This window comes from Rhinichthys klamathensis, unplaced genomic scaffold (genome assembly GCF_029890125.1).
Source record: "Rhinichthys klamathensis goyatoka isolate OS25496 unplaced genomic scaffold, OSU_Roscu_1.1 h1tg000395l_1, whole genome shotgun sequence".
Taxonomy (NCBI): domain Eukaryota; kingdom Metazoa; phylum Chordata; class Actinopteri; order Cypriniformes; family Leuciscidae; genus Rhinichthys; species Rhinichthys klamathensis.
In genome coordinates, this window is record NW_026606897.1 from 1,614,742 (window position 1) to 1,638,627 (window position 23,886).

Consider the following 23,886-nt stretch of genomic DNA (forward strand, 5'->3'; position numbering starts at 1 on the left):
AGTTTACACAAATAAAAGTAGTAGTTCAAATGATATGTTACTTTTATCTGTATGACCAAAAACGACAGAGTATTTGAAGTTATACTTAAGCATCCACACACAGCACAAACACTTGGATATGCACCTAATAATAGCACACATTTATCTGTTAACGTTAGAGCAAGAGGCCATGTAAAGTTGCTACTACTTACATGTTTTAAATAGTAAGCCATATTTGAGGTCGATGAATGAAAAAGTGAACTTTTGGATTTCCTGCCCAACATACTGTAATTACAAGGACCCGCCATTAACTATCTGTCCCTCACTGTGTGGCTTTGCCACTTCCTGTTGAGTTTTTTTGGTCGACCAAGCCTCTTCTCGTCGACTATTAGGGGGCAGCCCTTAAATGTTTACTATTAATCATTTAGAACCTTTTATGAGCATTGGACTTTTATCTACTGTAACAACGTTTGTGTAAAGGGTGGTTAGTTAAGTTTAGCTAAATGCTCGCTAAAGACAACAATAACAGATAATTGTCATTTGTTTGCAACATGTTTTCATTACCTCAACACTTAGTATATGAAATTCCTTGAATCATACATCAACAGGAAAACATTTTTCAAGAAAATATTGAATTGTTCACTTCACTGTTCATTTATCAAAACAATGTAATTCAAACAGTTTGAACAGCGCTCCCTTATAGTAATCAAATTGACCCCTTGACCAACCCTTAAACCTACCCATACCACCAACCCTGGCCTGTCCCTAACCTTACCTGGCTGTATGCCACCTCAATAGCAGAAAAAGTGTTTTACAATACACCATGAACATTTCTCTGTCCTTCGGATGAGACGTTAAACCGAGGTCCTGACTCTCTGTGGTCATTAAAAATCCCAGGATGTCCTTTGGAAAAAGAGTAGGGGTTTTGGCATCCTGGCCAAATTTGCCCATTGGCCTCTCGATCATGGGCTCCTAATAATCCCCATATACTGATTGGCTTTATCACTCTGTCTCCTCTCCACCAGTAAGCTGGTGTGTGGTGGCGTTCTGGCGCAGTATGGCTGCTGTCGCATCATCCAGGTGGATGTTGCACATTGGTGGTGGTTGAGGAGATTCCCCCTTCCATATGTAGAGCGCCTAGAGTACCTAGAAAAGCGCTATATAAATGTAACAAATTATTACTAATACCTAACAATTGTTATTTTTATATTTTTTTAACCTTAGTACCATAGTAAAGACACCAAATATTAAGTGGGACCAGTCATTCTTATATTGTTATATTTTTTGTTGAACGTCCGGATCACAATGATTTTTAATTTACAGTGCATGATCATATGAATCTCAATTTTGTAAGCATTTCAATTTACATTAAACAATGGTCTGTTAATCATCACGTAATGTTTAATAAGTTAATTAGTAAACATTAACATCATCTCATATTTCTAGCTATATGAATATATATATATATATATATATATATATATATATATATATATATATATATATATATATATATATATACATTAACTAATTATCCGTTAAGCATTATATAATGTTTGTTAATGATTCATTAATGAAAGTTATTATAAAATGTTACCAACTGCAAAAAGGAAAAAGTACAGCTATCTTCAGCTTTATAGAGAGACTAAATCTGAGCAATATGGAAGTTCATTGATGTGGACTTGCTGTTTGTATTTGGAAAACCTTCCAACTTGAAATTTCTACAATTAATTTCTTCTAGTACTGTGCAGACCCTATTGTTCAGGGACATTGTGTAGCTATTGTGTAGACAGACAGGCTAGGAATCAATATATAATCTCTTGCTTTTATCACTTTCTTTAGTTTGTAGTAGTGTAGGCATACAACTTGCAGAAAAGACATAGTTTGCACTGGATTTTACTATGAATCCTAGACTTTGGATTTTGTCTTTTATTTCCTTTCTGTGATCTGATCTGAGCTGATTTGCTTTTCGTTTCCTTTTGACTTACCATTGAGATTTTTGTTTTCTTTCTCTTTTTTTTTTGCTTTTCCATGGCATCTTTACGTCCTTGATGACAAATTTATGGGGACAAATGCAAACTCACTTTTGCCATAGATATATCTAACAAACAAACAAACACACAAGGTTGTTTTTGTATGGTCTTGTACAACCAACATCTTTACTGCATTAGGCATGTTACATGTCTGTTGTTGCACTAAAATTGTCATACAATTATGATTGTAATGAGATTCCATCAGTTTCGATGTGGTCACAGCTCATTTTAGAGGAGACCTGTGACACTGCAAGAGAACCATCTGCTGTACATGACCCTAAATAAAGGTGGTGATATGTCTAACAACTGTTCTTGGAGAGTTTGTGTGACTGAATGAGTGAATTGTATGGAAACCCGTTGAACTAATTGCGACTTTATCTCTCACAAAAGCAACTTATTTCTCGTAAATGCGACATTTTTGACTGTTTTGCACGACACTGTTTTCAACTAAAAACCTTCACACGGATCTGTGCATTTTGGCTATTCATGTACATGAAAACACAAACTTTTGAAAACTGGTGTTAAAGTGCACATTGAAAACGATACCAATATCATCTTTGTTTAAATTACATAAACACAAATTTGTGAAAAACAGTGATGTCATGCGCATGCATATTACCTGTTCAGTCTATTGGTGTGTGGATTTCTTTACAAAGTGACCACCAACTACTGGTCTGGCAACATAATTCATTTTCATAACATCATTTTCACGGATCTTTGTGAACGGGGATCATTTTAACAACGTTGTCAGGAAAAACAATTCTAATTGTGGCTTTAACTCTGACATGACATCCGATATTATTTCAAAAAAAGAAATTGTGCGCACATCCAATAAACTTTCGGCAGGTGCTCGATCAAATGAAGCATCAAACTTAAAATAAATCGGCACACTGCCACTTTCTCCAAAAGGTTTGAATATTGAGTTTGTTTTGAAACTTTTCTTTTGTGTATATTTAAAAAAAAAAAATTATCATGTTTTTTTTTTTTCTGTAGTTTGTTTTTCTTCTTTCTTTCTTTCTTTTTTGATGCTTTAGTGATTACATTTGTGTTAGGTCGGATTAGGTCGTTATTGCATTGGATGATTGGGTAATTAGTTCACTAATGAGGTCAGGTGTGATGGTTCACACTGATATAAATTGTACCTTTCTATGATTGTTGCTTGCCTGACGAAGACCCTTTGGGTCGAAACGTTGTTCATTTTAATTCATCTGATATTATTACATGGCTCTGTGGAATACTTGATTCTGATTGGTCAATCGCACCATCCCTGATAACAACAGGTAAAAACACAGGCACATCCGGGTAACTGAAGTCAGCGCTATATGCTTGCTTGGAACGTTTTTTTCTTATTTATTAGTTTATTAGTTTGGTTAGCTAATAAAATATTTACTTAAATCGATATTTTATGTACAATTATTTAATTATGTCATCCGGGTATCGCGAACTCACTCTCTCTTCTTTCATACAAACGCAGCTGCTGCCGCCATTTTGCAACAACTGTTTTGTACACGGTAATGGATTATAAGATATCACACAGGTAAGATTTTATAGTGGTGGTTGATTATGATTTCACTTTTCTAACTTTAATTAGTGTGTAATGTTGCTGTTTGAGTTACAATGCTCAAAGTTCAAAGCAAAGGGAGATATTTGCTTTTAAAGAAATCGTTTTTTAAGGACAACAACAAATGGCTGGTAGGGACTACACAACATTTGTCCCGCCCGGGTTAGTGACATCACTAACCCTAAATTAGTGGGTTAATCTTTCAGTGCATGTCTGTGTGAGGTAAAAGGTAGAGGTCTTCTCGGGTCCTAAAAACTGTACCCGACCCGAATCATTACTTACCCGAACCCGACGTGCATAAATTATTTTTTTTTTAAAGAAAAACCCGACCCGAGACAGACCCAATAAAATTAGACCCGAGTCCGAGTGGTCTAATTTTCTTTAGAACCCGACTAGACCCGAACGTAAACGGCATTTACGTTGTGTGCAGCCTGCAGCCCTGCGTTTCTCAAAAATGCACTTCACATAGACGCGCAAGTGTAAGCGCGCTGAAGTGCTAAAATGTCAATCACACATCACTGTAACCCATTACGTCCTTTAAAATTTGGCATAATGTTATTTACCGGACCATATGATGATTAGAACCACCATTCGTTTTCCCTCACCTTTTTAGCAATGTCTGTTATCGCCTCCATGCTTTTCTGACAGTGTCGTGTATTTTTTAAATTGATTGACAGGCCTGGCTTAACGACAATTCAAATACTTGCATTTAGTCAAACATCCATCCACATGATGGCGCACTAGTTCTTCTTGGCAAAGGGAGGGGTTGGTTTATGTGGAGCGAGCAACTGAGTAAATAAATGCGGAGGCAACTGTGCTTATGCTTATAGCCCATTTGCACGTAGAAGCGCGGATTCACTCTCTCACTTAGAAAAAGTGAGAGAATGGTGTCATAGAGTTGTTTTAAACACTGCAATTTTGTTGAATGCCCAACATAGTTTAAAAAAAATCGGGTCTTCTCGGGTCCATTTGGAAAAGGTATATTTATTTAAAATTACCCGAGACGGACCCGTGTCCGAGACACTCGTCAGAGTTTTGGACCCTAACCCGCTCGGGTCTCGGGTCGGACCTCAGGTTTTCGGATCCAAGTGGACCCATGAAGACCTCTAGTGAAAGGACACAAGCTGTTGTAGCTCCGCCCTCTGTGCTGGGAGCAGAAGCTCATTTGCATTTAAAGGGCCAGACCCAAAAACGGTGCGTTTTTGCTTACCCTCAAAAAGTGACAACTTAAACATGCTATATTAAAATATCTGTGGGGTATTTTGAGCTAAAACTTCACATACACACTCTGGGGACATCAGAGATTTATTTTACATCTTGTGAAAAGGGCAATATACCACCCCTTTAAAACAGTTATCTCTTATCCCCATAATTATTTATGTGGCGAAATGCCGTGTAATAAGTGGTATGACTGTACCGTATCCCTTAAATGTCCGTCTAGTTTGAATTTAGCGCTTGATAGCAACTGCTTTCTTCGCAGAAGCTTTGCATTAATCTCCATTACTATGAGATAAACCCCTTCAGGCTGATGCAAGACCGGGGTCCGGATCACCCTGTCAAAAAAGATTTATTCTGAGATAACAACCGGCTGGATGTACATTATCCCTTACATGTATACCTCGCAATTGAACTTACTTGTAAATGCGACTCTACCTTGCAAATGTGATTTTGTTTCCGGTAATTGCTACTTTACATCTTGCTGTGAACGTTATACCTCGTGACTTTGTATCTCGCATTTTGATTTTATATCAAGAAATACCATCTTTTAATTGTGACTTTACTTAATTGCAATGTGACTTTTGTCTCAAAGTACTGTATAGCCAGTAATTTTTCACACAACAAATCCATTCAACAGAATCATTCGGAGTCTTTCTCTAAATTTGTTGCTGAGGGGCTTCCGTGGCTTTAGAAACACTATGCTCAAACAAGTACACTGTTTCCCAAGAAAGAAACAGTCCAACTCTGTGTTCTGGATGTTGCTGTAAAAGCTTTTTATTGCAAAGTACAGTAAATGCTTTTTCCTTTAGGAATTTAAAAGTCAAATTTTCACGTTCTCGATCTTTTATTCAAAACCAACTTTTTATGGCACTTGTAGCAATGGGTGAAACTCTGTATGCGAGTGCAATAATATCAAAGGCCATTTGAGCAGGGCTGATGGGTGCATGACAATGTTTCAAGTCTGTGCTGCGTAAACACATGAAACACCAAAGCTACGTTCACAGGGTATCGAGACGTCACAGGCTCCATCCACTTAACCCCAATATATTGACATTGCCTGCTGACATTTATTGTTTGAACCATGCATGGCTTATTTTCTCTTAAATTAGAATTTTCACAGAATAACACTGCTTTTGACCTATAATACACTATTCTATACAAAACAAAACAAACAACAAAAAATAAAAACATTGAAGTGACATTTACACAATTTTACAGCATCTGTCTCACGTTTAGCCTCTACATCACGGTTCTACTTTACATGTATCTAATCTCTTATCCACATAATGCTCAGAGTAAAAATCTGAGGGAAAGGTGAAAAAATCGTCTCTATAGTACTTAATTTTCCAATTCCTTTCGAAATTGCATGCTACACATGATAAGGTGCTAAATGGTACTACTATCATAGACAGTGGACGTGTGTCTGTGGGAAATGAAGCGACTTTAATCTTGCTAACGTTCTGTAATTTACACTCTCCAAACCCATATGATATTTTTGTTCTGTAAAAATATTCAAAATACAGGACTTCAATGACAAAATGTACATTATAGGGTGAACTATTCCTTTAAAATGCCTAAAAATCTGAATGTTTCCCCATTTCTTTCCCTTTTCCTTGAATGCCAATAATCAAATTATCATAAAATACATTGCTTCAAGGCACTAATTTGATTAAAAAAATGCCATTGCTACTTTTTTAAACAAATATAGCTAGTCTTTCCATTTAAATTAGACGATTGTCTACTTTTTCATCTTGCAAGTTATGAAATGAATGTATTACGATGGAGATAATATATGAGGAAGAGAAAAGGTGAATGACGGCTTTCTAGTTTGTTCTCATTTGTGAGCAAAGTAATTTGTTTTCCCCCTAACTCTTGCTCAACTTCAAGCTATCTGAAAGTAACCGTACATGTAACACAATAAGCTCTGCAATTTTAAAGTACATAAACAAACACATTTTAACACAGCAGCAAACCAGAGGACAATGGTTGCTGATTTACATGAAATATGAAGACTGAAGGTGCGACTGCTGAATTCAATGCCATCTGAGTTCAACCAAACAGCCAGTACCAACAAAAAAGATAGGACAGCATCCAGTCATCTTCAAACAGTTTTTTTTTTTTTTTTTTTTTTTTGGTTCATTCTGAAGGCCACAGCGGTAAGAGACGGACATGTGTCTCTGTACTGGAGAACTGGACAATCAGCATTCTACAGGCTGTGTGTGTGTGTGTGTGTGTGTGTGTGTGTGTTTGTGTGTGTGTGTGAGAGAGCATCTACAAACGTTGTGCTGCAACTGTGCTTGTTCTCTTTCAAAAATGCATTAAAATGGATGTTTGGGATATCATGTTAACAGTCCACAAGTACAGAGCAGGAACAGTGGACATGTACCTGGAGTGGTTTTCATTATTCTCTTAGACCACCTTGACAATATGCAAATGTAGGTGAAGCTAGTAAATGGAGTAAGGTCTGATTACACGTCCAAGGTTAAGTATATGGGTTAGTGATTATAATCCCTTTCACCTGTGAGAATATGAACTGTCCACAGCAATAACCATCGTAAAACAGTTAAACACAAACCCAGGAACATGCTCCAGATCTAGAATAAAGCAAACTGGAGCTAAAGCGACCTGTTCCAGCTCGTGTGTGTGTGTTTGGGCTGAGACCCTGAGCGTATGCTGTCTCACACTTGCATCTCAGAGCTGCTGGCCAATCCTAGCGCCTGTGCCTCCTCTGGCGTAAGACCGTTCTTCAGTGTTCTTCTTACTGTAGAGAAAAAGAGAGGAATGAGTGAGAGAGCAAAGCAAACTCTAATTATTTTTTATAATTCTAATAAATACTATTCAAGCTATTATTAAATATATGAAAAAGCACATAAATATATGAAAAAATAAACCTATTGTGATTATTTGCAAAATAATGGGTGTGATTAAAAAATATCTAAATAATAAAACTTTAATCTGCTTAAAGGTACAATATGTAGGATTTTTGCAGTAAAATATCCAAAAACCACTAGGTTACCCTCGGTTTCAGCCAGGTTTGACCCATAGACAGTATAAGAAGTGGACAGAGCCATCTCATTGGAACTCAGTTGAGACAGTTGAAGCCCATTTTTAGCCATTTTTGAGCACTTCCGTTCCTGACGCGCAGACTCAAACCGACTCAAACTAAGCTTGATGACGTGAGCAACCTGTCTGACAGACGTTACTCTTGTAGTAGCTGTGCGTGAAAATTGCCAACGTTAATCTTGCAGAGACGGGGAACTTGAGCAAAGAGTTCTTTGGCGTGAGTGAGCAGGAGTAAGTATTCCGTTGCTTTTATGGACTCATTATCTATGGGCTTCTCCCTTGACGGGACGTCCCCCCGATTGACTGCGAGCTTCTCCTCCTGTCTGTACGGTAATTTCTGTACAGCACGACAGAGTCGAGTGGTTATGACGCAATCGTTAGCCTATTTTTACAAAATCTGTTTCTACGGGGCCATAATGTAACATAGAAGGTAATGGAGCACTTTATACATTGTCGTGTTTCTTTAGAAATAAATAATGGACAAATGGAGTCTTTAAACGCCTCAGATGTAAAGTTATTCGCTGTCAAAGTGACGCCAAAATGAATGGGAGTCAATGGAAATGCTAACGCAAGTGAAGTTCTGCTACAAGATGGCGGCACCCGGCCGGCTTCAACTTCCGGTCGATGGATTACCCCCTTGATTGACCTCCTACTGCCATAGTAACCATGGCGACAGACGTTGACAACTGGGTTATGCCTAGCAGGACGCTCACGCTGTTGTTGTTTTGTTCATACATTATGGATGGACCATGGCAAGCAGACTTTGAGACAAAAAGAGGACTAGAACGAAGATCAACATCTTTCGAGATGCCGAGAGCTCCACGTCCGCGACTAACTTCGACTTGACAGAGACGCGAGTGTTGCATGTACTTTATTAGACAGGTGAGCAAATGTACATAAAACTAATCAATGTTATTTAGTTCAACATGATGAAATGTAAGAAAATGATCTATGTTATTCTAATGTTGATCTAGCTTAACGTACTTAGTCTCATACAGCCAACACACAACCTACCTAACAACATTCAACACACTCAAATGCCGTTTAGTGTGATAGTGTAACTGTTAGAGCAAGTGAAACAGCGCTGCGTTACCTCAAGTTTAATTGGTCTAATAAACTGACCTGTGTGAGTATTAATTCAGCACTTGCGTGTAGTTCGGTAGAATAAAATGTCCTTATTCTTTTATATCCGCGGGACTCACGTTGTGTGTGGCCCTGGTATACGTCTAGCAATCGCGCCCTGCTTCACACCACAGTCATGTTAAAAACATCAATGTATTCACTCATCCATAAAAGATCCATCAGCTTGACGACAAGATCCATAATTCAGCTTAATGTGGAATATACGTCATCAATATACGCCTTTGTTATTGTAAGAGGTTAGCGACCCCTGGTGGTGAAAAATCCTGCATATTGTACCTTTAATTAAAACAAAATTATTTAAATATTAGTACAATTGTTTTAAATTGAATTAAAAGTTGTGATTGAAAATGTATCTGAATAATAAAGCAATTTAATCTGTTAACCCTTTCTCCGCCGTTGATGGAAATTTACGTCATTTGTGAGAAAACGCTTTCCCTGCCATTGACGGAAATTTACGTCTTTCTGTGTTTTCACTGTTATACAGTAGGGGGCGCATTGACAAATCTTCTGAAAGAGTGCAGAATCTCCTGATCAAAAAACATGCGAAGAAAATGCAGGAACAAGCTATCTTATGTGTAATCAAATGCATATGTAAAATAACACGATCATCAACATTAAACAGCACATAAATCAAAACTGCCTAACGTTACCGAATGAAATGTCGACCCAGGACGAGCTATAGGACTGTGCAAGCATTAGGAGAGTTGATGGACTCAATCGGCTCCATCTATGTCTTGATCATCATTCTGAATCCGATCCGGATGTAGTTTTTTTTTTTTTTTTACAAAAGTGTGATTTTCTCAGCTGTTTGCTCAAAATTTAGCTTTTTTTATTAAACTTACGGGGGGGTTTGTTGCAACTTTGTTGCTGTCTGGGTTAGTATGTACTATACACTAACATTTGAGGTCAGCTATCTCAAATTAATTCTTTAGAACTTTTGATTCATCAAAATATTCTGAAAAAAAAAAAGTATGTTTCCACAAAAATATTAAGCAGCACAACTGTTTCCAACTTCAATATTAATAAGTAGAAAGTTTCTTGAGCAGCCAATCAGTACATTACAATGATTTCTGAATGATCATTTTAAATTGTAATAATATTTCGCAATATAGATGTTTTGCAGTAGTGATCAAATAAATGCAACCTTGGTGAGGGAGCATTGGTGACTTCTTTTAAAAATCTTTTTCAACAACACAAGACGCAACTTGTTTCAAAAACTCAAAACAAGTAATACGGCAAAATAGTTTCCTGCCTGAGGCCCAAATATGGAAGTATATGGATAACAAACTCCAAACAAAGCAAGAGAGACAGTTACAAAAAATGTGTGTGTGTGTGTGATATTTGCAGACTCACAGGATTTGCGGTTGGCTCTGGAGCGTCTCCTCTCGCGGGGCTGTGTGCGCTGACTGGGGCCCTGAGTTGCTGATTTCACAATCCGTTCCATGATCTCATCTGCTGTATCATTTGTGCAATTAGAAGTGTCTTCATTTGCAGCAGACAAAAGTGCCGTATGGCCTAGAAAAGAGACACAAGAAGGAGAGTGTTTCAACGTTTTAGGACTCCTTCAGCAAATCAGCATCATCTGTGAACATACCTCGAGTGGCTCGAGTCCGTGTGCGGAGGCCAGGGAGAACAGATGAGGGACTGTCTCCGCCCTGCAGGCTGGTGCGCAGTACTGCAGTCATCTGCTCATGTTCAGCTACGTCCTCTGTGTAGCCCAAACCCTGTGGCGGACACTCCTGACCCTCCAGAGGAGCGCCTGCAAACTTCCCACTCTGAGAACAACAAGAAGACATTCATTCATTAGCAATACATACAAATTAACTCAACCTTATTTTGTACCTATATTTTCGCCATTTACTAGTTTCAATTCAGACAAATGTGTTTTATATAAACATCATTAAAAGTAGTCAAATATATACATCGCACCAAAACATGCCTTCCCGTAGTGATTTAGTATATTATTCACACATTAGTAGATTTTAGAGTCTCACTTTTTCCAGAAGTAATTTTCCTATAAGGATTTTTTTTTTATTGTAAGCGTTACAAGCCATAAACAAAAGCTACGAGTTGAATCAACGTCTAGTGAGGGAAAGTACTACAGTTCCAGTATGACAATCAAATTAAAACTGATGGAGAAATATAAAACTGTTCATTTAAAGCTGTTGATTTTATATATATAGAAACAATATATTTAAAGTTTATTGCAAAGTGTGTGTATATATATATATATATATATATATAACAAATACAGTCAGACTGTCTTTAAAGTTATCATTAAAAACAATTTCCCTATGAAGAAAATGAATGCAGTTTTTACTTCCGGGAGCTGATTGTTGCACTTATTAGTTTCTTCATATTGAAAGCTGCACATATCCAGTGTTACATCTGTCACAGGTTTGGATTTTTAATGGCAGACTAAAAACGATGCTTGATCCAGGGTTTTCAGTGTGTTTTGAAGCAGCTTAACAGGTTTGTTCAACATCATGTTACATCTGGTTTAACAAACTCTTCAAATCCAAACAGTTGCCAATGATAAGAGAGACAAATTTTGATTCCTGAATTCCTCAGCCTCTAGTTGTTATGGGGTGCATCAAAAACTCACATACGATCTAGTAATACATGCTGAACATTACAGGTCAGTGAAGTCACGAGAAGAAATCATGAAACGCATTCATGCGCAACTGAATAAAAGCACAAGGATACACGCATACCTCATCATCCTCTTCCTCATCACTCTACAGAGAAGAAATGAAAGTCGTCACATGGCAGCGAAGAATAGCAGGAAATGTTGGGTTGAAAAAAGTTTTTGGTATTTGGTTTCACAGTTACAAAAGAGTTACAAAAGTTACAAAACAGTTTCACAGTTACAAAAGTTATGAAGGTTTCATAACACATTACAAAATGCACTATCCTGAGCTTCATTCACATTAGGCAACTCTAGTATTTTTTTTAACCCGTCAAGAATGTGTCATGGTCATAAATTACCCCAAAACTAAAACAAAGAAATATGAAAATATATTCGGAAGGGAAAAATGCAGAACTATCAAGAATTTTATTCACTGTTTTCATGATAATCACAACCATGAAGCATACAATTTTATACTAAATAAGAAAAAATATATATATATATATTTATTAATGCAGAAAAATAGCATAAAGTTAATATTTACAATTTATGTCACTATATATATATGTATATAGTTGCTTTGGGGATGAAACCTAGACCGGTATTATTTTAGTAGTTTTTATTGTTTTGAAATAGTTTTTATTTTTGTATTTTTAAATTTTAGTTAGTTTTATAATCTCTATACAGTTTTTATAAAAAAAATTTTTGTTTCAGTTATTGTAGTACATCAAGTTAAACTAAATGAAAATAAGAAATGTTGCTTTGACAACTAGCTGAAATATATATATATATATATAAAACAATTTTTATTTCAGTTGTTTTAGTGACCTTGACACGTTAAAATGAAATTCACCGTAGTACTGCATGTGGTAAAAAAAATCTTTATAGAGTGAGCACCAAGTTACAAAGTGTTTTGAAAATCGTCTCTACATAATCCACTTGGGCTTATTGTTTTGCAGCAACATACGAAACCTACGTGAACTTCCTTTACCTCAGCTTTACCTCTTCAGAGCCAGAGTGTGCATGCACGGCTCCTACAGGGACATCCAAAGGTTTGGATTTTCACACAGAGATTGAATTAGACACCCCTCTTAGACTAAGGCAGACCCCCGCCAAGCATAACATGCCATGAAGGGCTATCCTGGCTGCGACATCCCCCATGAGAGGCATTAAATTGGCCCCCTGGAGTAACGTCCACCCAGGGCCAGCACAGAACTGCAAAACCCATGACAATAGACTGCTTGGTTTACAAAGTTTTATTATTGTAATGCAAGAGGTAAGCGTGTTTTTAGGCTATTCTGACAATTCTAGGGGTGGACTGGAATATAGACGATAAGAGTCAAGCCTCATTGGTCTCAAGTGGGTATACAGTTCGAAGTGCCAAAGATATAAAAGAATGTTGAATGAGTCATTGGAAAAATAATGATCCCTCTAGTGGTGCAATGATGAAGTACAGAATTTTAGCAATGTTTAAGAAATGAGAGGAAAAACGAGGACAAAGGAACTGAGGGCAATTTTCTGTACATTAATTACAGGGAAAAAAAGTGTTTGGAAAATAGATCACTTTTCAAATCAGATATTTGGATATTTGAGTCAAACTTTGAGACCCCAAACAAAACATTAGTTGAAGCAGGAGAATAATGGTTACTTTTATGTCCTATTTTCTTTTAATTATCAGTTTTCATCATTGTCTTCTGGTTTTTGAATAATCCACTGTGTCATCGCATTCATGATGAGATGTAGTTGAATCAATCTTGTTAGCATAAATATATTTAATCTGGAGAAGATGTGATGGAATATGTGTACCTAAATAGTGCTGGTTCATGTCTGAAGCACCAGATGAAATATGTCCTTAAAAAGTTTTAAAAGGATTGTTCCAGAAATTAACCAGTTTTCCAGAGACATTATGCAATAAGGTCCAGTTTAAAAAAAAAAATTAGATTAGGTAACATAAATTGACAATGAACATTGTTCATTGTTAAAGGTGCAGTAAGCGATTTTTGAGAAACACTGTTGATATTTGAAATCAGCCCAAAACAAACCCCTCCCTTCATTGCTTCGTCCCCAAAATGCACAAACACACGATGCAAAAGTGGATGTCTCTTTATCACAGCTGAAGCAAAGCAAAATAATGCTTAGCGAAAAATAAAGTGAACGAACGACAAGGAAAAACAAACAATGAACATACAGTACACAAGAGTATATGCAAGCAAGAGTTTGTTGTTAGTCGCTACGCCAGCCTCCAGACAAACAATCACAAACTGTCCTGTTACTATAACTAACATTACAACAATAGAATATGTTGGTTCTGTGAAACACATGTTACTCATGAATGGAGCAGAAACAACGCAACCTCTTTGTCCGATTTCAGGCCTTCCCGCTTCGGTCTCTCCAGAAAGCTTTTCTAATATTAAACCAGGTCCTAAAGCTCTTCCAGTAATATCCCCCTGACCTTTTCTCTTTTGTAATGTGTCTCAACCATCTCTCTTTCTACAGTCTTTCTACAAATGCTCACCCTCTCTCCTCCCCCCTCATGAGTGGACACGCCCCTAGGGTTGGGTATTGGTTGGGTTTTATCCGATACCAGTACCTACTCGGTATTTTTTAAACGGTTCCGGTGCTTAAACGGTTCTTATACCGGTACTAAAGAAAACAAAACCGCACACACTTTGTCAAAAAATAATACCCTTTTATTTACAGGGCCAAACTGGACACAATATTAACTTAAAGATTTAAAGATGTTCTGATTTCTGATTAAATGAAAAATTGCGCAGTTTAATAGGCTACTGATGTAAAACACTTAAGTTACATTTACATTTTACATTTAGTCATTTAGCAGACGCTTTTATCCAAAGCGACTTACACCTGAGGACTAAACCAAGCGAGTCATCGTGAAGAGGCAAAAACAACGCAAGAAGTGCTCAAAATACAAAGTTCAGACATTGCTCGGAGTAGCATAAGCCAGATAAGCAAGGATTTAAAGGAAAAGGAAAGAATTATATATATTTTTTTATGTTAAGTGCTCACGGAAGAGATGAGTTCCCTTTCGTAGTCACTCCGAGTTACGTCGGATGACGGAGAATGGGGGTTTCGCCAGAAAGCCTATCATCTTCGAGTATTAAAAAACGAGCCTATGGCAATGAAATGCCATGGGTCTGCGGAATTTGCATAATGTATCTCCGCCTCACCGCGTGAGTATTTAAGGAGAGACACCTGCAACAGCAGATCATGTTTTCGCTTCGGAGCCAAGAGCATCTCTTCACTCCACAAGCCAAATCCTGAGTTTTCTCAGTGACTACATCTCTTCGAGACGAGCGAACTCTCCGGTGTTGGTGTGACGGCGGTATCCAGCGAGTTTCACATTGCCTGCGAGCTGAGCAGTGGTCTGCCAGTCTGTGTGTTCTCCCTGGTCGCTTCAACATCCGCGGAGTTTTTCCTCTCACTAAAGAGCTGCACGCGGCACGTCTTTTTAAAGACGCGTCTTTCTAAAGACGATCTGCCCGTGTTTTTCTGAGTGTGGTATTCTGATAGATTCAGCTGATGGGCGCGAGCGCTGTTTTGAGTGTTTGGGCTTTGATCGCGCTCAGACAGCGCTCGTGGGTGTGTCACGTTCTCTCACTGGGAACGTGACCATCGCAATGTAACGGTCGAGACTCGATGAGCTCAATGAGTGAGAGTCCCCTCATCCACACCCCGATCTATTTTTCTCCACGTGAGATAATACTTCGGCTGGTGGCCAGGGTGACCTAAGACGGCAGGTTTGGAACTAAACCGACGAAAAATTCCTCGGTCCACACCCCGTCTTTCACATTGCAACCTGCGTGGTCCCAGGTGAGTTCGCCGGCCCGCCCGCGGGCCCGCGGTCTCATTCGGTCCCCCGGCTGATGAAATCATGTATCACCGCATCACAAGGTGAGCTGGAGTCCTCTAGAGATGATGGCTCGTCTGTGCTGCCGTCCTCGGATGTGCTAGCATAACGAGTTTGATCCAGAGTGCACAGCTATGCTTCCCGGGTGATTGGTTTTTGGGGGTGGCGAACCCAAATCCTTTCTACCCGGACGTGCATGAAGAGATCATGAGATCGTGGAAGTCTCCTTGACTTTTCGCGACTGCTCAGTGGCCTCTTCCGCCTTCTCTGCCCTCGTAGAGGCCGCGGCCTAGGGTGCACTGGGGTTCCCCCTGTGGAGTGTTCTGTGGCAACACTTATGTGTCCCCACAGCGCCTCCACCTGGCGTGGCGACTCTTAAGCACCCCTCCAATGCCTGTAGGTTCTTGTCTACTCCGGTGGCGGGGACCTATAGAGCTGCGGGGCAGGCTGCCACCTCACTGCGTGTTATTGCCATCCTCCTGGGTGTTCAATGACATGCACGAGGGTAGGGCTGATTCAGGGCTCATCCTTGAGCTGCCTGCCGTCACCGACCTTGCTCTCCGAGCGACGTAGGTGACCGCACGCTCCCTGAGTCAGGTGATGTCCACATAGGTGGTCAGACACCTCTGGCTAACCTGGTTGATGTGCGCGAGGCTGTGTGATTTCGTTTCCTCAACTCCCCCATATCCCAGGCTGGCCTCTTCGGCGGCGCGGTCGAGGACTCTGCCCAACAGTTCTCGGCCGCCCAGAAGTGGACTGTGGCTATTTTGTCTGACCCCGCGGCTTTGCTGCCTCCAGCTGCCGGCTCAGACGCCTCAGTCCGCTTGCTGCCGAATGCGCCCTCCTGCGACTTCCGCCCCCTCCCACCGGCCCCCAGCAGCACCGGGCCGCGCCGTGGAGGTGGTCGCAGGAAGGCACCCCTGCCCGTACCGGTCCCGCAGCCCCGCCAAGGCCAGGCTTGCGGCGCTCCCGTTACGGGCAGCTCAGATGTGGGTTGCAGTTCTTCAGGGAGTGATTGCAGGGCCACTCCTTCCCCTGGTGGAGGGCTGGGGGAGAATCTTTTCTAAACCAAAGAGCTGCATCCCATCTCTGAGCCCTCAGAGGGCCGGACGACAGTGCGCGACGCTCCCGGGCCTTGCCGCTCTCGTCCCCCTCTGTCTCTGAGGGCGCGGATGACAGTGTGTGCCGTCTCCGGACCACACCACTCTCGTCCCCCTCTGTCGCCAGACCCCTGGCAGAGCAGACCCCCGTGGAACGCTGGTCCTTCCCTGGTCTCCTCTGTCAGGACGCGGAGCATGACCGTGCCCCCGCACCGGGCCGCTATGCCACCCACGCCTGGGCCGGTCACTCCGCTTCGCTGCCCCTCCGGGGGGACGTCTGTCGTTCGGATGTTTCCGCTGGTTCAGTTCTTGGGAGCTTGGTTAGAGCTTCCCTACCTGTCCCGCTGGGTCGCCCGAACTATCAGGCTCGGCTATGCGATCCAATTCGCACGGTCTCCTCCCCGCTTCAGGGGAGTCCGTTTACTTTGGTCGGTGGCAATGCCCCGGTCATGAGAGCGGAGGTTGCTACCCTGCTGGCGAAGGGTGCAATCGAGGCTGTCCCTCCAGCCGAGATGAGGTCAGGGTTCTACAGCCCCTACTTCATTGTCCCCAAGAAAACCGGTGGGTTACGGCCAATCCTGGACTTGCGCGTCTTGAACCGCTCTCTTCACAGGCTGCCGTTCAAGATGCTCACGGCCAAACGCATTTTCGAATGCGTGCGGCCACAGGATTGGTTTGCAGCGATAGACCTGAAGGACGCCTACTTTCATGTCTCCATTTTACCTCGACACAGACCGTTTCTTCGGTTTGCTTTCGAGGGGCAGGCATACCAGTACGCGGTTCTCCCATTCGGGTTGGCTCTGTCTCCTCGCGTCTTTACGAAGGTCGTCGAGGCAGCCCTTGTTCCCCTACGCGAACACGGGGTTCGCATCCTGAATTATCTCGACGACTGGCTAATATTAGCTCACTCTCGAGATCAGGTTTGCGAACACAGAGACCTTGTGCTCCGGCACCTAGCCCGTCTGGGCCTTCGGGTCAACTGGGAGAAGAGCAAACTTTGCCCCGTGCAGAGGATCTCTTTTCTCGGTATGGAGATAGACTCGGTCGCCATGTCCGCGCAGCTTACGAGCGAGCGCGCACACTCACTGCTGACTTGTCTTCGACAGTTCGAGGGCAAGAGTGCGGTCCCACTGAAACTTTTTCAGAGGCTCCTGGGGCATATGGCATCCGCAGCCGCGGTAACGCCACTCGGATTGCTTCATATGAGACCGCTTCAGCTGTGGCTTCGCGATCGGGTCCCGAGGTGGGCATGGCATCGCGGTACGCTCAGAGTTCCAATAACTCCGACCTGCCGTCAGACCTTCACCCCGTGGCGGAACCTCAGCTTTCTACGGGCCGGAGTTCCCCTAGAACGAGTTTCCAGGCATGTTGTCGTCTCCACAGATGCCTCTGCCACGGGCTGGGGCGCCATGTGCAATGGACATGCAGCCGCGGGCTCCTGGACAGGACCCCAGCGCCTCATGCATGTCAATTGCCTCGAGTTGCTGGCAGTACCCCTTGCCCTGCACCGCTTCCACGCGTTGCTCCTGGGTCAACACGTACTTGTCCGCTCGGACAATACCGCGACTGTAGCGTACATCAACCGTCAGGGTGGTCTACGCTCTCGCCGTATGTCGCAACTCGCACGCCACCTCCTCTTATAGAGTCAGAAGCACCTGAGGTCCCTTCGTGCTATTTACATTCCAGGAGTGCGGAACCTTGCAGCCGACGAGCTGTCACGGCTCCGGCCAACCTCTGGCGAATGGCGACTCCATCCCCAGTCCGTCCAGCTGATATGGGACCAGTTCGGGGACGCACAGATAGATCTGTTTGCCTCCCACGACTCATCCCATTGCGCCCTGTATTACTCCCTGACCGAGGGCACGCTCGGCACGGATGCACTGGCGCACAGCTGGCCGCAGGGCCTACGCAAGTATGCGTTTCCCCCAGTGAGCCTTCTCGCACGTACTCTGTGCAAGATCAAGGAGGACGAGGAGCAGGTCATATTGGTCGCCCCATACTGGCCCACCAAGACCTGGTTCTCCGAACTGGTACTCCTCGCGACAGCACCTCCTTGGCCAATTCCTCTGAGGAAGGACCTCCTTTCTCAGAGACGGGGCACCCTATGGCACCCTCGTCCTGATCTTTGGAGACTCCACGTGTGGCTCCTGGACGGGACGAGGCAGGTTTGAGTACCCTGCCACTAGCGGTGGCGGCTACCATCACTTCCGCTAGCGCATCGTCCACGAGACATGTCTATGCGTTGAAGTGGAACCTCTTCGTTAACTGGTGCTCTTCTCGCCGAGAAGACCCCAGGAGATGCAGTGTTGTGCTTTCCTTCCTGCAAGATGGGTTGGAGCGAAGGCTGTCTCCCTCCACCCTGAAGGTGTATGTGGCCGCTATCGCCGCATATCACGAAGCAGTTGAAGGTAAGTCTCTTGGAAAACACGACCTGATCATCAGGTTCCTGAGAGGAGCGAGGAGACTGAATCCTCCTCGCCCTCCTCTCGTTCCCTCTTGGGACCTCTCAGTGGTCTTAAATGCCCTGCAGAGGGCTTCCTTTGAGCCTCTGCAATCAGCTGAGCTTAAGATCCTGTCAATGAAGACAGCGCTCCTGGTTGCGTTGGCCTCCATCAAGAGGGTAGGGGACTGGAGTTCGGGCCCGGTCACTCTCACGTGATCCTGAGACCCCGGCCTGGATATGTGCCCAAGGTTCCCACCACTCCCTTCCGGGACCAGGTGGTGAACCTGCAAGCGCTGCCCCGGGAGGAGGCAGACCCAGCCTTGGCACTGCTCTGTCCAGTACGCGCACTCCGTGCTTACGTAGACAGGACGCAGTGTTTCAGGACCTCAGACCAGCTCTTTGTCTGTTATGGTGGGAAGCTGAAGGGAAAGGCTCTCTCCAAGCAAAGGTTATCCCACTGGATAGTGGACGCTATTGCTTTGGCATACCAGCAGCAAGGTCGACCGTGCCCCCTTGGTGTGACCGCCCACTCCACCCGGAGTGTGGCGTCCTCTTGGTATTGGATCTTTATTAGATCCAATACCAACTAAATTTCTGAAAGAAGTGTTACCTGTAGTGGAAGAGCCTCTTCTTAATATTATTAACTCGTCTTTATCTTTAGGTCATGTTCCAAAAATATTCAAGCTGGCAGTAATAAAACCTCTCATTAAGAAACCGCAATTAGATCCAAATAACTTAGTTTTTTGGATTACAGAAAAAAACTAAATTACAGACCGATTTCAAATCTTCCATTTATGTCTAAAATACTAGAAAAGACTGTGTCCGCTCAATTGTGCTCTTCCATGCAAGAAAATGAGATATATGAAAAATTTCAGTCAGGATTCAGACCGCATCATAGCACAGAAACTGCGCTAGTTAAAATTACAAATGATTTACTTTTAGCTTCTGACCAAGGCTGTATCTCAATATTAGTTCTACTCGATCTTAGTTCTGCGTTTGACACTATCGATCATAAAATACTCTTGGATCGACTACAAATCTACACTGGTGTTCAGGGACAGGCATTAAGCTGGTTCAGATCGTATTTATAAGACCGTTACCATTTTGTTTGTTTAAATGGGGAAAAATCGAAGATAACGTCAGTAGACTATGGAGTGCCGCAAGGATCGGTGTTAGGCCCTCTGCTATTCTCAATATATATGCTGCCACTTGGTAATATTATAAGAAAACATGGAATTAATTTCCACTGTTATGCTGATGACACTCAATTATATATTTCATCACGGCCAGATGAAAACACTAACTCATCAAAATTGACAGAGTGTCTTAAAGATATAAAATGCTGGATGACGCATAATTTCCTGCTACTAAATCCAGATAAAACGGAGGTATTACTTGTTGGTCCAAAAAACTATCCACAAAACCACTTACAATACAACTTTAATATAGAAGGATGTCCTGTTACTTTATCCTCTACGGTAAAAGACCTGGGAGTTATACTAGACCGCAACTTGTCTTTCGAAAATCATATTTCATATGTTACAAGAACAGCCTTTTTCCATCTTAGAAACATTGCTAAATTACTTAACATGCTATCTGTTTCCGATGCAGAAAAGTTAGTTCATGCATTCATGACCTCGAGACTAGATTACTGTAATGCTTTATTAGCTGGTTGTCCTGCATCCTCAATAAACAAGCTACAGTTAGTGCAAAATGCAGCCGCTAGAGTTCTTACTAGGTCAAGAAAATATGATCATATAACACCAATTTTATCATCTCTACACTGGTTACCTATCAAGTTCCGTATCAATTACAAAGTACTATTACTGACCTATAAAACCCTAAATGGTTTAGCTCCTGTGTATTTAATGGACCTTCTATCGCCCTACAATCCATCGCGTTCTTTAAGATCACTAAATTCGAGGCTTCTAGTCATTCCTAGGATATCTAAGTCCACTAAAGGAGGGAGGGCGTTCTCACATTTAGCTCCTAAACTCTGGAATAGCCTTCCTGATATTTTTTTCGAGGCTCTGACTCGCTGTCCCAGTTTAAAACTAGATTAAAGACGCATCTCTTTAGCCAAGCATTTACATAATGCTTACCTTTTATAATACTGCTGAATCAGATCAAATGCATTTAATACTATAAAACTTGAAGAGACTGTAGGTTATCTGTATAGGTTGCATAGTATTTGCAGTCATTACGTTCCTGTGTATATTGCGTGAATGACGGGTGGTTGGGCAGATATTGTGTTGCGGTAGGTAGTATGCCATACGGAACCGTTGTCCACTGAAACTGCCTATTCACGCACCAGTGGGGCTCGACAGCCTTAGTCAACGGGTTGGCGCGTATGGTTGGGTTGCGGAGAGATTGTGAGATTGTGGTTAGGTCTCAGCAGCAGGAGGGACGTAGAGGTCAGTAAGCTGGGCTGAGTTGAGTGGGGGATGGAGGGGGGTGATTTTGGGACGCAAGAGTCACTGTCTTCATGTTTTATCATTTACGCCTGTGTTATGGAAATCATCATTATGAACAGCAGCTACGCTAATTATTTTCCCTTTGCTTTTCTGCTGTTATCTCGGGACGCGAGTCCCGAGAAAATGGCGTTCGTCAGCTCCAGTTTGTATCCAGCCTCTCACGGAGACTTCAGATGCTCCAATCACAAAGCCTGTGAAGTGACGACTCAACACGGGCGATATGGACTCTCTATGGTGGACGGCACTGATCCTCAACAACTTGTCTTAAGACCGGCGTGCATACTTGGACTTCCAAAAAATACTCTAAATGTTCCGATCCAATCTGACTTGTAATGCTGCCCGAATCATGCACTGTTCCTTCGTTGGCCAGAGGAGAACTGGCCCCCCGACTGAGTCTGGTTTCTCCCAAGGTTTTTTTTTTTTCTCCATTCTGTCACCTGATGGAGTTTTGGTTCCTTGCCACTGTTGCCTTGGCTTTTGGCTTGCTTAGTTGGGGACATTTAATATTCAATAATATTATTGATCTGCCTTACTTAAGGTGGACGTTGACGCAATTTCTTTTAGAAACAAACTTTGTTATATTGTTTTCATGTTATCACTGTGAAGCGCTTTGATACAATCTGTATTGTAAAAAGCGCTATATAAATAAAGGTGACTTGACTTGACTTGACTCTTGGGCTTTAGCGCGTGGCGCCTCGCTGACAGACATCTGCAGAGCTGCAGGCTGGGCGACACCTAACACATTCGCCAGATTTTACAATCTCCCAGTGGAGCCAGTCTCCTCCCGTGTACTGTCTTTTTCAAGCAAACACGGGAACCGTTAGGTGTCTTCGCTTGCTCGCCACTCCACTCCACGGACTGGATACGTGCGATAATTCCTCAGGTAGCCTTCCTCTCTGAAGCCCTGAGTTCCTCCAGCACTGTTGACGCTGCCGCCAGCGTCTATTGTCTGTGCGTCGGCTAGGTGCCTCCGTGTGCATGGTTCCTCCTCCGAGCAACCCCCACATGTGTATTTCCACTGTAAGCCTCTTTGAGCATGTGTCTTTCCCTCGGCAAGCCACCTTGCCACTCCTGGAGTTGAAAGTAGATGCCGCCCTACGGGCTGGTCACTCCAGTGTTCCTCCATATGTAGCCCCCTCGGGCCATATGTGTATTATTAAGTCCTCCCTACGGGTAGGCATGCTGCGGCATATCTCCCCTGAGATATGCTTCCCAGTGTACCTTGGTATTCCTGTGTTAAGTAGGACTCTTTCGTCCGTGCCTATATCACGACAGGGAGGTCAGACTTCGCAGGGCACTGGAAGACAGCTGTGAAGGTGGCGTGATTACACGGGGACCCCCATTCTCCGTCATCCGACGTAACTCGGAGTGACTACGAAAGGGAACGTCTCGGTTACTGATGTAACCCTCGTTCCCTGAGTAGGGAACGGAGACGTTACGTCTCCCTGCCACTTCCGCTGTACCGCTGGGTAGACGCCTGAGTTCAGTCTCGGCTCCTCAGCGAAGACATGATCTGCTGTTGCAGGTGTCTCTCCTTAAATACTCACGCGGTGAGGCGGAGATACATTATGCAAATTCCGCAGACCCATGGCATTTCATTGCCATAGGCTCGTTTTTTAATACTCGAAGATGATAGGCTTTCTGGCGAAACCCCCATTCTCCGTCATCCGACGTAACGTCTCCGTTCCCTACTCAGGGAACGAGGGTTACATCCGTAACCGAGACGTTTTCAGTTAAGATCAACATTTTGTCTTCACATATTATGACTTTTACTTTAAGCAGAGAAATATCTGACACTGAGCAGAAATATTTAACACACACAGTATAGCCTCACTCGCTGTTGAATGGCAACGGTGTTTGCTAGCCTACTTGATATGCAAGATTTGCAGTTGGCATTAAAATAGGCCTACTAGACTTACCCGAAGAGGAACAGCTGCTGTTATCATCATCTGTGATGTCGCAACCCGATCACACTAAATGCGTCTCTATACCACGCATTGTGTTTATCGTGTAATTTATACGCGCAAATTAGTTTTTACGTGCATAGGATACGCATGGGTTGGTTAGGGTAGATTTAGTAGTGGTGTGGGGTGCGTGTGTATTATACGTTTGGGTGGAATTAGTGGTGTGGGATGTGTGTGTATTACAGGCAATGAAGTGCGTATCAAATGCCCCGAAAACTGCGTATCATTTGCACGTAAAAACACATTTTCGCGTATAAATTGCACGATAAACACACTGCGTGCTATAGAGACACTGGCAGCCTGCTGAACTTGAACTTTCGTCAAGCGTGTCAGAGGTTCTCTGGGTTCTAATCCGCATTCGTACATTCTTTTTTTCTCATCAAAACCGATTATGCTCATCAGTGGTTGTAT

At 42.6% G+C, this 23,886-nt stretch overlaps 1 protein-coding gene across 5 annotated transcripts in view; it reads right to left on the bottom strand.

The window, feature by feature from the left end:
- Positions 1 to 7,027: 7,027 nt before the first annotated feature.
- Positions 7,028 to 23,886, bottom strand: part of fhod3b (formin homology 2 domain containing 3b) — a 245,730-nt gene continuing 228,871 nt past the window's right edge. For all 5 annotated transcript variants that reach the window (XM_056234474.1, XM_056234477.1, XM_056234475.1 and 2 more), the window contains 3 exons: positions 10,592 to 10,772; positions 10,351 to 10,512; positions 7,028 to 7,552 (listed from right to left, as the gene is read on the bottom strand). In XM_056234474.1, the coding sequence (XP_056090449.1) occupies positions 7,470 to 7,552; positions 10,351 to 10,512; positions 10,592 to 10,772 (426 nt within the window). In that variant the 3' untranslated portion in view covers positions 7,028 to 7,469. The remainder of the gene's footprint in view (positions 7,553 to 10,350; positions 10,513 to 10,591; positions 10,773 to 23,886) is intronic.